Below are 13,146 nucleotides of genomic sequence, written 5' to 3' on the forward strand. Positions count from 1 at the left end.
CTAAGGTCAAACATATTTGACCCCAAGGTCAAATCTTCAAGTTTTAGGAACCATATTGTGTAGTACCTCAAATTGAACACCTCGATGAGTGCTTTCTAGATATGTCAAGCTTGAGACATTATGACATCATTTGGTGACGTTATGAGGCAAACATATTTTTCATGGTTACTCTGCAGAACGATTCTCATCGGAATCTCTCGTAGGCAGAAATTCCTCAAGGAGTCGCTCCTGGTGGATAGCAGCTCTGTTCACCTCAGTGTGACCTTAAAGAAGTCACACGTGGTCACCTTTTGGCTTTTTTTTTCAGACAGGATATTCAGCTGTAAAGTGAGGTGATGAAGTAATTGAATGAAATGTTTTTTTTTTTAACCTCTGCCACCAAAGGTGGAAGGAGGTTATGTTTTCACCCCTGTCTGTCTGTCTGTCTGTCTGTCTGTCTGTTTGTTTGTTTGTGTGCAGTATATTTCAAAAAGTTGTTGACTGATCTGGATGAAACTTTGTGGTCAGTTTGGGTGTGTGGCAAGGACAGACTGATTAGATTTTGGTGAAAATCCGGATCCGGATTCGACTGCTAGAATTTTTCAAGTGATTCTTCACCATTGAAAGATTGGGCCAAAAACTATAGATATCACTATCTCAAAAAGTTGTGCACGATTCGGACAAAACTTGGTGGACACGGATGTGTGACGAGGACGAATTGATTCGATTTTGGTGAATATCTGCATCCGGATCTGGATACGAGAATTATTTAATTTTTAAAGTGATTCTTCACCATTGAGAGATGGGGCCACAAATGATTTAGTTGTGGCCAAAAATATTGGCACCCTTGCACTTTTTTCAAATAACTCACAATTTTCTCTGAAAACAAGTTCAAATTGACAAAAGTTTTTGGTCTCCACAATTCTTCATTTCACTGTTAATATTTCAGAACCTTTGTTTTTAATTCAGAACTTAATATATTCTTTTAAATCAGAAAAAAACCAGATCTCCCCACAGGTGTTCAATGGCATTTAGATCTGGACTTATTGCTGGCTACTTCAGAACATTCCAGAGTTTTGTCTTGAACCATTCCTGGGTGCTTTTTGAAGTGTGTCTGGGGTGATTGTCCTGCTGCAAGATCCATGACCTTCGACGGAGACCGAGCTTTCTGACACTGGGTTGAACATTGTGTTTCAAAATGTCTTGGTAATCTCCTGATTTCATGATGCCATGCACACATTCAAGGCACCCAGTGCCAGAGGAAGCAGATCAACCCCAAAACATCACTGAACCTCCTCCATGTTTGATTGTAGGGAAGTTGTTTTTTTTCTTTGAAGGCTTCATTTTGTTTTCTGTAAACATAGAGATGATGTGCTTTACCAAAGAGCTCTAATTTGGTCTCATCTGTCCACAGGACATGCTCCCAGAATGATTTTGGCTTGTTCATGTGTGTTTTGGCAAACTCCAGTCAGGCTTTCTTATGTCTCTCTCTCTTTATTAGCAGTGGGGTTCTCCTGGGTCTCTCCTACCATAAATATCCTCTTTCATTGAGTTGGCGACGGATGGTGTGAGTTGAAACTGTCGTACCTTGTGTCTGAAGGTCAGCATGAACCTGTTTGGCAGTTGATTGAGGTGCTTTCTCCACCGTTCGAACAATCCTTCGCTGCAATCTTCAATCAAGTTTTCTCTTGCGGCCACGTCCTGGGAGGTTGGCTTCAGTGCCATGGACCTTAAATTTCCTGATAACATTGCGTACGGTGGACACAGGAACATCAAGGTCTCTGGCGATGGACTTTTTTAGACTTGAGATTGTCCAAGCTTGGTTACAATCTTGTGTCTGACATCCTCGGACAATTCTCTGGTTTTGTTTCTTTTCTACATGCTCATTGCGGTACCCACAGTGACACAAAACAGCACAATGACTCCCTTTCTCTCTTCAAACTGGGTTTTATATATATATATATATATATATATATATATATATATATATATGTATGTATATATATATATATATATATATGTATATATGTATATATATATATATATAAATTTTTATTATTGAAGGCACCTGAAACTCACCATAGGTGAGTTCAATTTCAAAGTACAGGAGAATCATCTGCTTGAAATTTTATTATTTCTAACAACTTCGAAAAGGTGCCAATAATATTGTCTGGGCCATTTTAGAATTTCTTTGTGGAAGAAGCTAAGATATAGTAGCTTGTTTTTTTTTCAGCTTTTTAGGTCATCTCTACCGAAATGACCTAATAAAGCCGGACCAAATGTCCGTCCGTTAATTTTTCTTTCCGATCTTGATGAAACTTGGTATGTGGGTAGAGGTCGATGAGTGTTGCACAACGATATAACTTTTGTCCGGGGTCAAGGTCACGAGGTCACGTAAGTTATAAAAATCGCCATTTTCAAAACATATCTAGTCTGCCATTCTACAAGATATTCGGCAACTGTTTATTGATTATGATAGTAAAAACTATTATCTTGTATATAACTGGACAGATTTTTGAATTTCCTTCCCGTTTGGCCGCCACGTAACCTGGAAGATGGTCAAAAACACCTCCCGGTGCAAAGAAAACTTTTTACTTCCGATCTTGATGAAATTTGGTATGTGGGTAGACGTCGGAGTGATACCCAACGACATATTTTTCCCCGAATTTGAGGTCAGGGTCAAGGTCACGAGGTCACGAAAGTTGTGAAAGTCGCCATTTTCAAAACTTATTGAGTCTGTCATTTTAGGAGATATCTGGCAACGGTTCATCGATTATGATGGTAAAAAACATTATAGAGATGACCGTCACCCCCACACGGGGGTAATTTTTTTTTGTTTTGTTCCACTACAAACCAAAGAAATACAAATGTGGATACCAAAATATATTTTTTAATTTCAACAATTTTCTGGAAGAAATGGTGCAATATTTGAAAAAAGTGCAAGGGTGCCAATATTTTTGGCTACTACAGTGTAGCATGATATTTTAAAAATGTATTGGGCCCAATATGTTCTCATGGATCAGGCATTGCATGGTGGGGGTATGCGCTCTACCGAGTGCCCTTGTAGTTCTGTTTGTTATAAGCAGGTTCTTAAATATTTTGCAGGATTGCAAGCAGCAGCAAGAGCTCACATCTGTTGTTGATTCAGCACAACTTGACACTTCGTCACATTCAAGCTCACCGGATTTGATCTTGCTGCAACTTCCGTGTCTTCATCAACAGGCCTTGCCAGCAACCAACCGGTCACAACTTGGCAACTTTAACATGAACGTTCCCATCGATGGCTCATCACAATCTCACATTTCCACAGAGGAAATGTCATCTTTTGCTTCATCACAAATTTCCTCTCCACCCAAGGAAACTTCACCTTCATCTTCCTCAACACAACATTGTATCCAAAGTGTGAACTTACCGAACCATAACTCACCACAATGTAACATTTCCACAGAGGAAATATCATCTTTTGCTTCATCACAAATTTCCTCTCCACCCAAGGAAACTTCACCTTCATCTTCCTCAACACAACATTGTCCCCAAGATGTGAACTTACCGATCCATAACTCACCACACTCTGACGTTTTCCCAAAGGAAATATCATCTTTTGCTTCATCACAAATTTCCTCTCCACCCAAGGAAACTTCACCTTCATCTTCCTCAACACAACATTGTATCCAAAGTGTGAACTTACCGATCCATAACTCACCACAATCTGACGTTTTCCCAAAGGAAATATCATCTTTAACTTCAACACAAATTTCCTCTCCACCCAAGGAAACTTCACCTTCATCTTCCTCAACACAACATTGTCCCCAAGATGTGAACTTACCGATCCACAACTCGCCACACACTGACGTTTTCCCAAAGGAAATATCATCTTTTATTTCATCACAAATTTCCCCTCCACCCAAGGAAACTTCACTTGCGACTTCAACACAACTTTGTCCCCAAGATGTGAACTTACCGATCCATAACTCACCACAATCTGACGTTTTCCCAAAGGAAATATCATCTTTAACGTCATCACAAATTTCCTCTCCACTCAAGGAAACTTCACCTTCATCTTCCTCAACACAACATTGTATCCAAAGTGTGAACTTACCGATCCATAACTCACCACAATCTGACGTTTTCCCAAAGGAAATATCATCTTTTTCTTCATCACAAATTTCTTCTCCACTCAAGGAAACTTCACCTTCATCTTCCTCAACACAACATTGTATCCAAAGTGTGAACTTACCGATCCATAACTCACCACAATCTGACGTTTTCCCAAAGGAAATATCATCTTTTTCTTCATCACAAATTTCCCCTCCACCCAAGGAAACTTCACCTTCATCTTCCTCACCCCAAGTGTGTACCCTATATGTGAACCTGCCTATCCCTCACTCACCACAATCTGACATTTTCCCAAAGGAAATATCATCTCTTGCTTCATCACGAATATCCGCTTCAACCAAGGAATCTTCACCTGCATCTTCCTCAACCCAAGTTTGTACCCTATATGTGAACTTACCTATCCCTAACTCACCACAATCTGATGTTTTCCCAAAAGAAATATCATCTTTTACTTCATCACAAATTTCCCGTCCAACCAAGGAAACTTCACCTTCATCTTCCTCAACAAAACTTTCTAACCAAGATGTGAACCTGCCTATCCCTCACTCACCACAACCAGACATTTTTCCAAAGGAAATGTCATCTTTTGCTTCATCAAAGTTTTCCCCTCCACTCAAGGAAACTTTACCGACATCTTCCTCAACACAACTTTCTATCCAAGATGTGAACCTGCCTATCCATGGCTCACCACAACCAGACATTTTTCCAAAGGAAATGTCATCTTTTGCTTTACCAAAGTTTTCCCCTCCAGTCAAGGAAACTTCACCTGCATCATCCTCAACCAAACTTTGCACAACTCCACAGAATGCCTCACCTGTTGTATCCTCTTTGAAGGTAACGACATTACCTCGACTACGTTCTCTTCGTGTTCTCGTAAAGCGTGTCGTGCTACCATCTCCATCCATTTCAAGTGACAGTACCGTGATGCAGAACGAAGTGGAAAGCAGTGAGGATGATGTTGAATCGGCTAATGAAGAACATGACAAACAGAGTGATCTTGACACCGACAGCAGTGAAATGGATGTAGCCATTGAGGTTAGTCGAATGCTGTTTCCTTTGTTTTGAAAATGCGATGGAATTTTGGAGAAAATAATTGTTTTGCTTCATGATAATAATTGGTTGAATTGCTGAAAAAATTGTTTGATTTTAAAATGGTGTGCTGTAATTGTATTATCAGATATATATATATATATATATATATATATATATATATATATATATATATATATATATATATATATATATATATATATATATATACATATACTAGTAGTAATGCCCGGCGTTGCTCAGGCTAGCAATAAAGCCCAGTGTTGCCCGGGCTTTCTTGCAAATTTCCTGAATAGCGGTTAGGGTTAGCGGTTAGGGTTAGGGTAGCTAACACTAACCCAAACCCTAACCTTAACCCTAACAGCTTGGCATAGCGGAGGTAAACAGCGCCCGGGGCAAAGTGGAAATTTGCGTCCCCCGTAGACCTTAAACTTGAGTGGATTTGAATGGAAAATCCCATAACGGATATCGATTTATCGTTTTTTTTCGAATATCAGAAGTGTTATGGAAAAAAAATTATAGCCAATGACCTAAGTTGGACCAAAAGCCATTATCGTACCGAATTTGAATGGAATCCGTTGGAGTTTGTGAAAATGCATCAAAACGAATTTTGAGGGGCCTCTTAAGGAAGACAATAATATCATTAGTATATGTGCCAAATCTTGTTTCATTTCATGCAGTAACAAAAATCTGATGGCGGAACAAGGAAAGGGGCGTGCCGAAATATTAATATGGATATATATATATATATATATATATATATATATATATATATTGTTGCGAATTCGCGCCCGCCGGCGTGCGAGCGGCCACGTAACTCGAATCGCGGCACGTCTCCCACCGGACGGACAATTCCGTCGTGACCCTCTCGGACTAACGCCGGGAACTAGTCACGGGTGGGCCTTTCGGCCTCACCACGATCGTGCCAATCGGCCCCCCGCGTGGGATAGGGTTGTTCGCCAAATTCGACCTACCTAAGTACCCACACGGAGGGTAGACCGGGCGATCGCACCTCGCCGCAGGTCGACTTCGGACACAGGCCACTTTAAGCGACCCGTTCCGTACTATCGGGATAACCGAGCGGTGTTATCGTCAACCTCGACGGTTCCGATTAATTATTGGGCGTATTTAGCCCACGACCAACCCTTTACGTGAAGTAAGATGGAGATTCAATTAAAGAAAAGACGAAGCGAAACGGGAAAAACAGTTCAACATAAGGCACATTTATTCCGCGGCAAACGGAAAGCACACATATACAATTACAACAATTATGCACCAAAAGCAAATGTAAAAGTAACACAACAATTATGCACAAAAAAGCAAAGGTAAAAGAGAAACACAATGCAGATCTACTACCGACTACGCGAGCACACGGCAACACTTACACAGTTTTACTTCACAGACGGCGCCGACAACACATATACTCCAAAGCAAAAGAAAAAGGGGCCACCCTCAACGACAAGGGGGCAGACGGGCCTGGGGCCGAGACCGCGTCGAGCCTACCCGTCTGGTGATGAGCCGCAAAATGGCGGCGGCGCCCCGACTCCGCGGGCCTCGCTGGCACTGCCTGAAATGGGCTGGGAACGGGGCCCCCTCCTCACACTATCTCAGCGCGGGGGAAAACAGGGGGGGGGGTGTTGATGCTCTGGGGAAAGAGGATTTCTGGCTTGCTTGGGTCCCGCGACGAGCGACTCCACTGCGACCTCGACCGCGTTCCCAGCCTCCCCTCTCCGCAGCTCCCCGACAGACTCCGAACCCCGTCTTGGCTGCTGCGCTGCTGCTGCCACGCTTCGCCGCCGCCACAACGCGCCCGAGCCCGAAACAGAAACTCTTCTCTCTGTCGCTACCACACCTCTCCAACTCTCTCTTGGCTGCTGCGCTGCTGCTGCCACGCTTCGCCCCGCGCTCGGCGCTTTATAGTGCGACAGGAGAAACCATATGCGGATTCCTGGATCAGGATCGGCTCGGGGGCGGAGCCACGCTCCCCCATTGGACGGAGGTAAAGTGGGCGTGAATCATTCCCGATCCGCCTTCCCCGGAAAGGCCGCTCCTTGCACCCGCCGCTCGGCGCGCGCCCCGCACGAGTCCAGGATCGGTGCCCACAAGCGCCGCGGGAATGGCGGCAGAAGGAGGAGAGGTGAAGGCGGTGGAGGGTCCATTGTGGCGGTCCCTGGCCACGGCGACGCCCGGCATGGCGGTGATGCGATGATTGCGAGAGCGAGTTGTGACGGTAAAGGTCTTGGCTGTTGGCGTTGTTGTTGTTGTTGTTGTTGTTGTGAAGCGGCGTTGCGGTTGGTGGTTGTTGTGTGATGGCTGTTGAGACGTGGTTGGCTCAAAATAAAGATAGAACAGAAAAACGGCTATCTTGAAGGGTCGCAGCCCGAATGAATGACATTTATTCCCTCTAAACAACGGGTTTGGGCTAACTACACATATACTTACAGAGATATCTCACCTATGGGACCTGAATGGTGGTTTGCGAATTTCCTCAACCACAACACTACCCCCTCCCCTTTTTACAGACTCGTCCCGAGTCGTCAAATTTTCGTGTGCCATCATGTGTAGTTCTCCCCTAGTACATTTTACCTACGGATCACTGAGTGCGACATTCATGGTATTCGTGTCCCCAAAATAAATAACCTGAGGGCTGAGTAACTAACTAAACAAACCCACTCACACGGACGACTTAAATAAAATTGCCGGCGCTAAGACAGACATGCCGGGGGCGCACTCATATTTACAGTACATCTTAACCTTAACTTACAAATTTTACACTAAACCATGGCCCAGGATCAATGGTCTCTGCAAAAAGAAAGCAGTTAGCAGGGAGCCAGGCTGCTCGCATGCAGTCTCTGACTCAAACAATGCAGGTGACAGGGGACGTGGCCAGCTGCTCACACGCAGTCCAAGGCCTTCCATTTTGAACTGAACGCAGTGAACCACAACGGTGCATGGGCTGCACAAATGCAGTCTCCGTGCCAGCTCAAGTGGCACACGCAATGAACACAACGAATGGATGGACGCAAACACGGTGCACGGGCCGCCACTGCAGGCCCGTGTTGTAGCTGCCAACAGGGCAGTTCTCGCAGCTTGCAACTGTTGCTTTCTGATCCTGGCGCACATGGCAATGAACAGGGGGGGGGGGGGGAAAGCAAAAATTGAACGGGGCTGGTGAGCAGGGGCAGTGGGCATGGCATGGCAAAGGTGATCAGGCAAACACAGCCTGCAGAACAAGGCCGCTGCAGGCAAACACAGCCGGCAGATGAACTGGCCGGCACAGGCCTTGCAGAAAACAGCTGCAGACGATCCGGCCGGTACAGGCCTTGCAGCACAGCAGCTGCAGCCGATCCAGCCGGCACAGGCCTTGCAGCAAAACAACAGCTGCCGATGAAGCTGGCCAGCCTTCGCCGTTCAGTGGAGGTTGGTGGAGGGAGTGCGGTGGTGCTGGCCACTCGGAAGGTGGGCTCGGACCTACTCTACGGTCTCCCTCCCAACCTATCGCCTTTGCCTGTCACTGTCTATACCCACTCCCTTAATTTGTCAAACCCCAATTTAGCCCCAACTTATTTTTTTATTTTTACTTCCCCACTATAAATCGTCCCCTAACCCCCTGTACTGTCCTTGTTCGGCTAACCTATCCTGTCACCTAGCCTACTCCCAACCCCTACGTTCCCTTCCCGGAGGGGAATAAGGGAGAGCTAGCGTCCTGTGTCGAGGCCCAACGAAGCCTCAGAATGGCCTCCCCAGACTTCAGCGATCTATAACCAAAGTGGGTCCAGCGGCCCACAACGAGAGCGAGGGGATGGATGGTGCGGAGGGGTACACTTCCTAATCTACCCTATCCATTTAACTGTTAAACTACCCCGGGGCTTTCAACAAGCTCCTCGCGCTTAAGCTATTGGTTCTAACAACCCAGATTCCCGTCGCCTGTGTTGGTGTCCTCACAATTTCGGGCCTTGCCCCCCAATTTTCTCTCCGTGCCCTCACACGGTCTCATGGCTGGGACGCGTGGCTCCCCTTGGCAGGCACGACCCTCTGCCGAATCTCCCGCTATGGCACCCCCGGGCACTACACTGCCTCCGAGCCTACCAGCTCCCTAAACACTGGGGAGTGCCCCCCATGGCACCTCCCCTGAAACGCACACGTGGCAGGCTGGCTTCCCGGGTCCCTTTCCGAGGGTCACCCATGCCCACAACACTGCCCACGCGGCTAATGGTGCACCGGCCCCCGCACCAAGCAGACGCACCCGTGCCTACTACGCTATCCCGGCCACCCATGGGCCCTTGGCCTACTACGGCCGACTAGCCTGGTGCCCGGGGTACCCACTCAGCGATACTCACCTTTCGCAGCCACGCTCCCAGCCCGTCAACAGGGCTCCTGCACCCCTCCAAATGGGTTTCGAGCCTACACTCCCACCAACAGCAAAACGACCTCCATTTTGTCAATTTAACTAACCCCCTAACTCACTCTACACTGACCCCGGGGTCTCTTGGGCGGGAGTCACTCCTCCCCCCAATCGCTCATCACACCATGCAGTCCCCATTCGCTCCATACACACAGACCCGCTGGCCTCACTCACTCACCAAGCACATGCTTCCACTTCACTCACCAACAACTCTTCAACACACTCACCGCTGAACTCTGCCATCCTTCTAACTACATCCCCGAACTCGTGCTCCCACGTCGTCCCTTATACTATAGCACGTTCCATTTAACACTACGTAGCTAAGCTACGTCCCCGCTACACATTCACTGTCTGTCTCTGTCTCCAAATATCCCAAAAATTATTTCCTCAACCTAAATCTCATCTAAATCCCTCTACCTAATCCATTCCACGGGCCCCATGAGGACTTACCCCTGCCCCATGGAGCCGGTCTAGCTATGCTAACCCTTCCCCCTAACTAGTTTCATCCTGTGCCCAGGTAAGGGGGTCTTCCACCCCTTGCCCGGGAATCCTGTTCACCCGAAAGCGAGGCTTGCCTTTTTTTTTTCCACATGCGCAGCACCAGCGCGGCAACTCACAGCTCGCGCACTTTGCACCTGCCCGTGACGTCATGCAGCTGCACGTGTACCTCGTCCCTCCTTGGACGGTACCATCCGGCAGGGATATCCCTCCTGCCGGATTCCAACCCCACTTGCAGCCATGACGTCACCGTGCGCATAAAAAAACACAAGCCCCACGTCTCGAGGGGTTCCCCACGCGAACACATGTGCTCTGCCCGTTGGAGCTTAACACACACGCCCGCGTGGAGAACCCTGCCCGCGTGGAGAACCCGTCCGGTCCAAATCCGTTTACCTGCCTAAACTTTGTCCGTCCGCGGGATCGGCAAATCCACCGCGTGCGTTTCCGGACCGGGACTTCACTCCCGCAAGCGAGCACGTGGGGACCTCGTGCGTTGCACAGCACGGACCGCGCGCTCGCTGTTGGGTGAACCCGGCACGGTCCCCGAAACAGCTACAGCCGCTACCCAGCTTTCTTTCCTCTGTCGCCGTCGTCGTCGCCATTCAACCCACGCACAGCTGCGTGTTACGACGCTCACAGTCGATTCCATCACATTCACACCGGGAGACGCGGCTGCGTGCTCACGCATGCCCACCGTCATCTCCCTCACACACAGCGACCTTGCACACGCTGTCTCTCTCACACTCACGGTCTCCCTTGCACTCCGCCGTTCACTCACACATGCCACCTCCCTCGCACACGTGGCTCCACTCACTCGCGGCCTTCCACTCACTCGTGCCATTTCCCTCACACAAACCACACCACTCACACATGCGGGGGCACTCGCCCGCGGTGTCTCATCCACACACGGCGTGCTGGGAAGAACACACTCCGGCACACTCGCCACCACACCACTCACACACGGGGTCGCTTCCACACACGGGGACGCACTCACACCTTGCACCACACACACCGGGACAACCACACTGGGGATTCGTGTCCCCACAAGGGTCTCCGCGGCCTCTATACCCCCCAAGCTTTCTGTGCACCTGTCCACAGCACTCCTCCCCTCGACCTCGCAAAGCACGACCGAACCCACCTGGTCGTGACTCGCCTCAAGGGGGCATACTCCCTCCCCTCGTTCCTGGAGGAGGCCATCCAACTGCTCGCACTGGGTCCCAACACGCTCCGCGAGCTCCCGCTCATCGTCCTCCACTAACTCTGTGTGTGTGTGTTCGTCTCTAACCCTGTCTTCATCGTGTAGTCTCTCCTCTATCGTTCCCATCTCCCGTGTCTCTGTACATTTATTAGTTTCTGTTGTCCCCTCGTGTCTATTTGTCTCTGCTTCTTTCTGGCATCTTTCCCTTATCTTTATGTAGGTCAACCTTGCTTTCTCCTTAAGTCGCTCCCGTCCTTCCCTCTGTTTCACTCCTTGCTCTTTCACGATCTCCGCGTACCTCATCCTTGCTTTCCGTCTTAATTGTTCTTTTCTCTCCCTCGCAATTCCTTTCACCTCGTCTCTTATCTCCCTCGTGCACGTCTCCGTCACCCCAATTAGTTTTTCCCTCTCAGTCACAGTCACTTTTTCCGTCACGACCCTCGCCCAACACATCTCCCGAATTACTTTGTCACCCGCCTCCACCGCGGGCCTGACAGCCGTTGCGCTCCCTCCCAGCTCGTTCGCTCCCACACGTGGCGTCGCCATTTTAAGCTCCCTGGTCACTGCCTTCATGCCCGCCTGCAGGCTTCGGCCCATGTTCTGCGTCTCACCCCGCATCTCTTTCATTTCTTCCTTCATTCCTTGCGCATTTGTTTCCATATTAGTTTTCATTCCATTCATTTGCTTGTTCATGCCTTTTATTTAGTTTGTGTTTGTATCCATCTTTTCGTTCATGCCTTTTATTTCGTTTTCATTTCATTTGTGTTTGCATCCATTTTCGTTTTCACTTCGTTCATTTGCTTGTTCATGTTCGCATTCATTTGTTGCGCATCCGCATTCATCTTTGCCAGCATGGTGAATAGCTGCGTCATGTCGGGTGCGTTTGGGTGAGCCGTTTCGGCAGGGATCGGGGAAGGGTTTTGGTGGAGAGGGGGAGGGGAGGTGTCATACACCGCGGCCGCCGCCGCACCTATTTCGGGCTCTGGGTTGAGTTGGGGGAGTTCGTGTTCCTGCACAACCAACATTTCCTGCACGGGGTTTTCATCCTGGACCATGGATTCTACACATTCTAAATCCATTTCTAATACCCTCAGCTCCCGCTCGCCTTGAGACGCCATCTTATTTCTCGTAAAGGGTTAATTTAAATCGCTCGTAATTTGGAGGGAATCGGGGGTCGCTCCTCTCACCCCTGGACCGATTCCCATGAATTTAGCTGGAGACAGGAGAGTCCGTTTTCCCGCTCTCCAACACCAGTGCCGCGAGGAGGGGGATGGGTTTGTGTCCCACTCCTGACACCAGTGTTGCCGATTTGCGCCCGCCGGCGTGCGAGCGGCCACGTAACTCGAATCGCGGCATGTCTCCCACCGGACGGACAATTCCGTCGTGACCCTCTCGGACTAACGCCGGGAACTAGTCACGGGTGGGCCTTTCGGCCTCACCACGATCGTGCCAATCGGCCCCCCGCGTGGGATAGGGTTGTTAGCCAAATTCGACCTACCTAAGTACCCACACGGAGGGTAGACCGGGCGATCGCACCTCGCCGCAGGTCGACTTCGGACACAGGCCACTTTAAGCGACCCGTTCCGTACTATCGGGATACCCGAGCGGTGTTATCGTCAACCTCGACGGTTCCGATTAATTATTGGGCGTATTTAGCCCACGACCAACCCTTTATGTGAAGTAAGATGGAGATTCAATTAAAGAAAAGACGAAGCGAAACGGGAAAAACAGTTCAACATAAGGCACATTTATTCCGCGGCAAACGGAAAGCACACGTATACAATTACAACAATTATGCACCAAAAGCAAATGTAAAAGTAACACAACAATTATGCACAAAAAAGCAAAGGTAAAAGAGAAACACAATGCAGATCTACTACAGACTACGCGAGCACACGGC

General features: G+C 48.4%; 1 protein-coding gene across 8 annotated transcripts in view; it reads left to right on the forward strand.

Moving 5' to 3' along the window:
* The window catches only part of LOC147027878 (uncharacterized), a 143,169-nt gene that overhangs the window by 1,642 nt on the left and 128,381 nt on the right, over nucleotides 1–13,146 (forward strand). For 5 of the 8 annotated variants that reach the window (XM_085877593.1, XM_085877595.1, XM_085877600.1 and 2 more), the window contains exons 1-2: nucleotides 1,568–1,756; nucleotides 3,085–5,130. In XM_085877593.1, the coding sequence (XP_085733719.1) occupies nucleotides 1,703–1,756; nucleotides 3,085–5,130 (2,100 nt within the window). In that variant the 5' untranslated portion in view covers nucleotides 1,568–1,702. Of the gene's footprint in view, nucleotides 1–1,566; nucleotides 1,757–3,084; nucleotides 5,131–13,146 lie in introns of those variants that run through there. The other 3 variants (XM_085877599.1, XM_085877596.1, XM_085877594.1) reach the window with 2 other exon arrangements.

Source organism: Eptatretus burgeri, chromosome 4 (genome assembly GCF_056783735.1).
Source record: "Eptatretus burgeri isolate ZD-2024b chromosome 4, Ebu_testis_v1, whole genome shotgun sequence".
NCBI classification, from domain to species: Eukaryota; Metazoa; Chordata; class Myxini; order Myxiniformes; family Myxinidae; genus Eptatretus; species Eptatretus burgeri.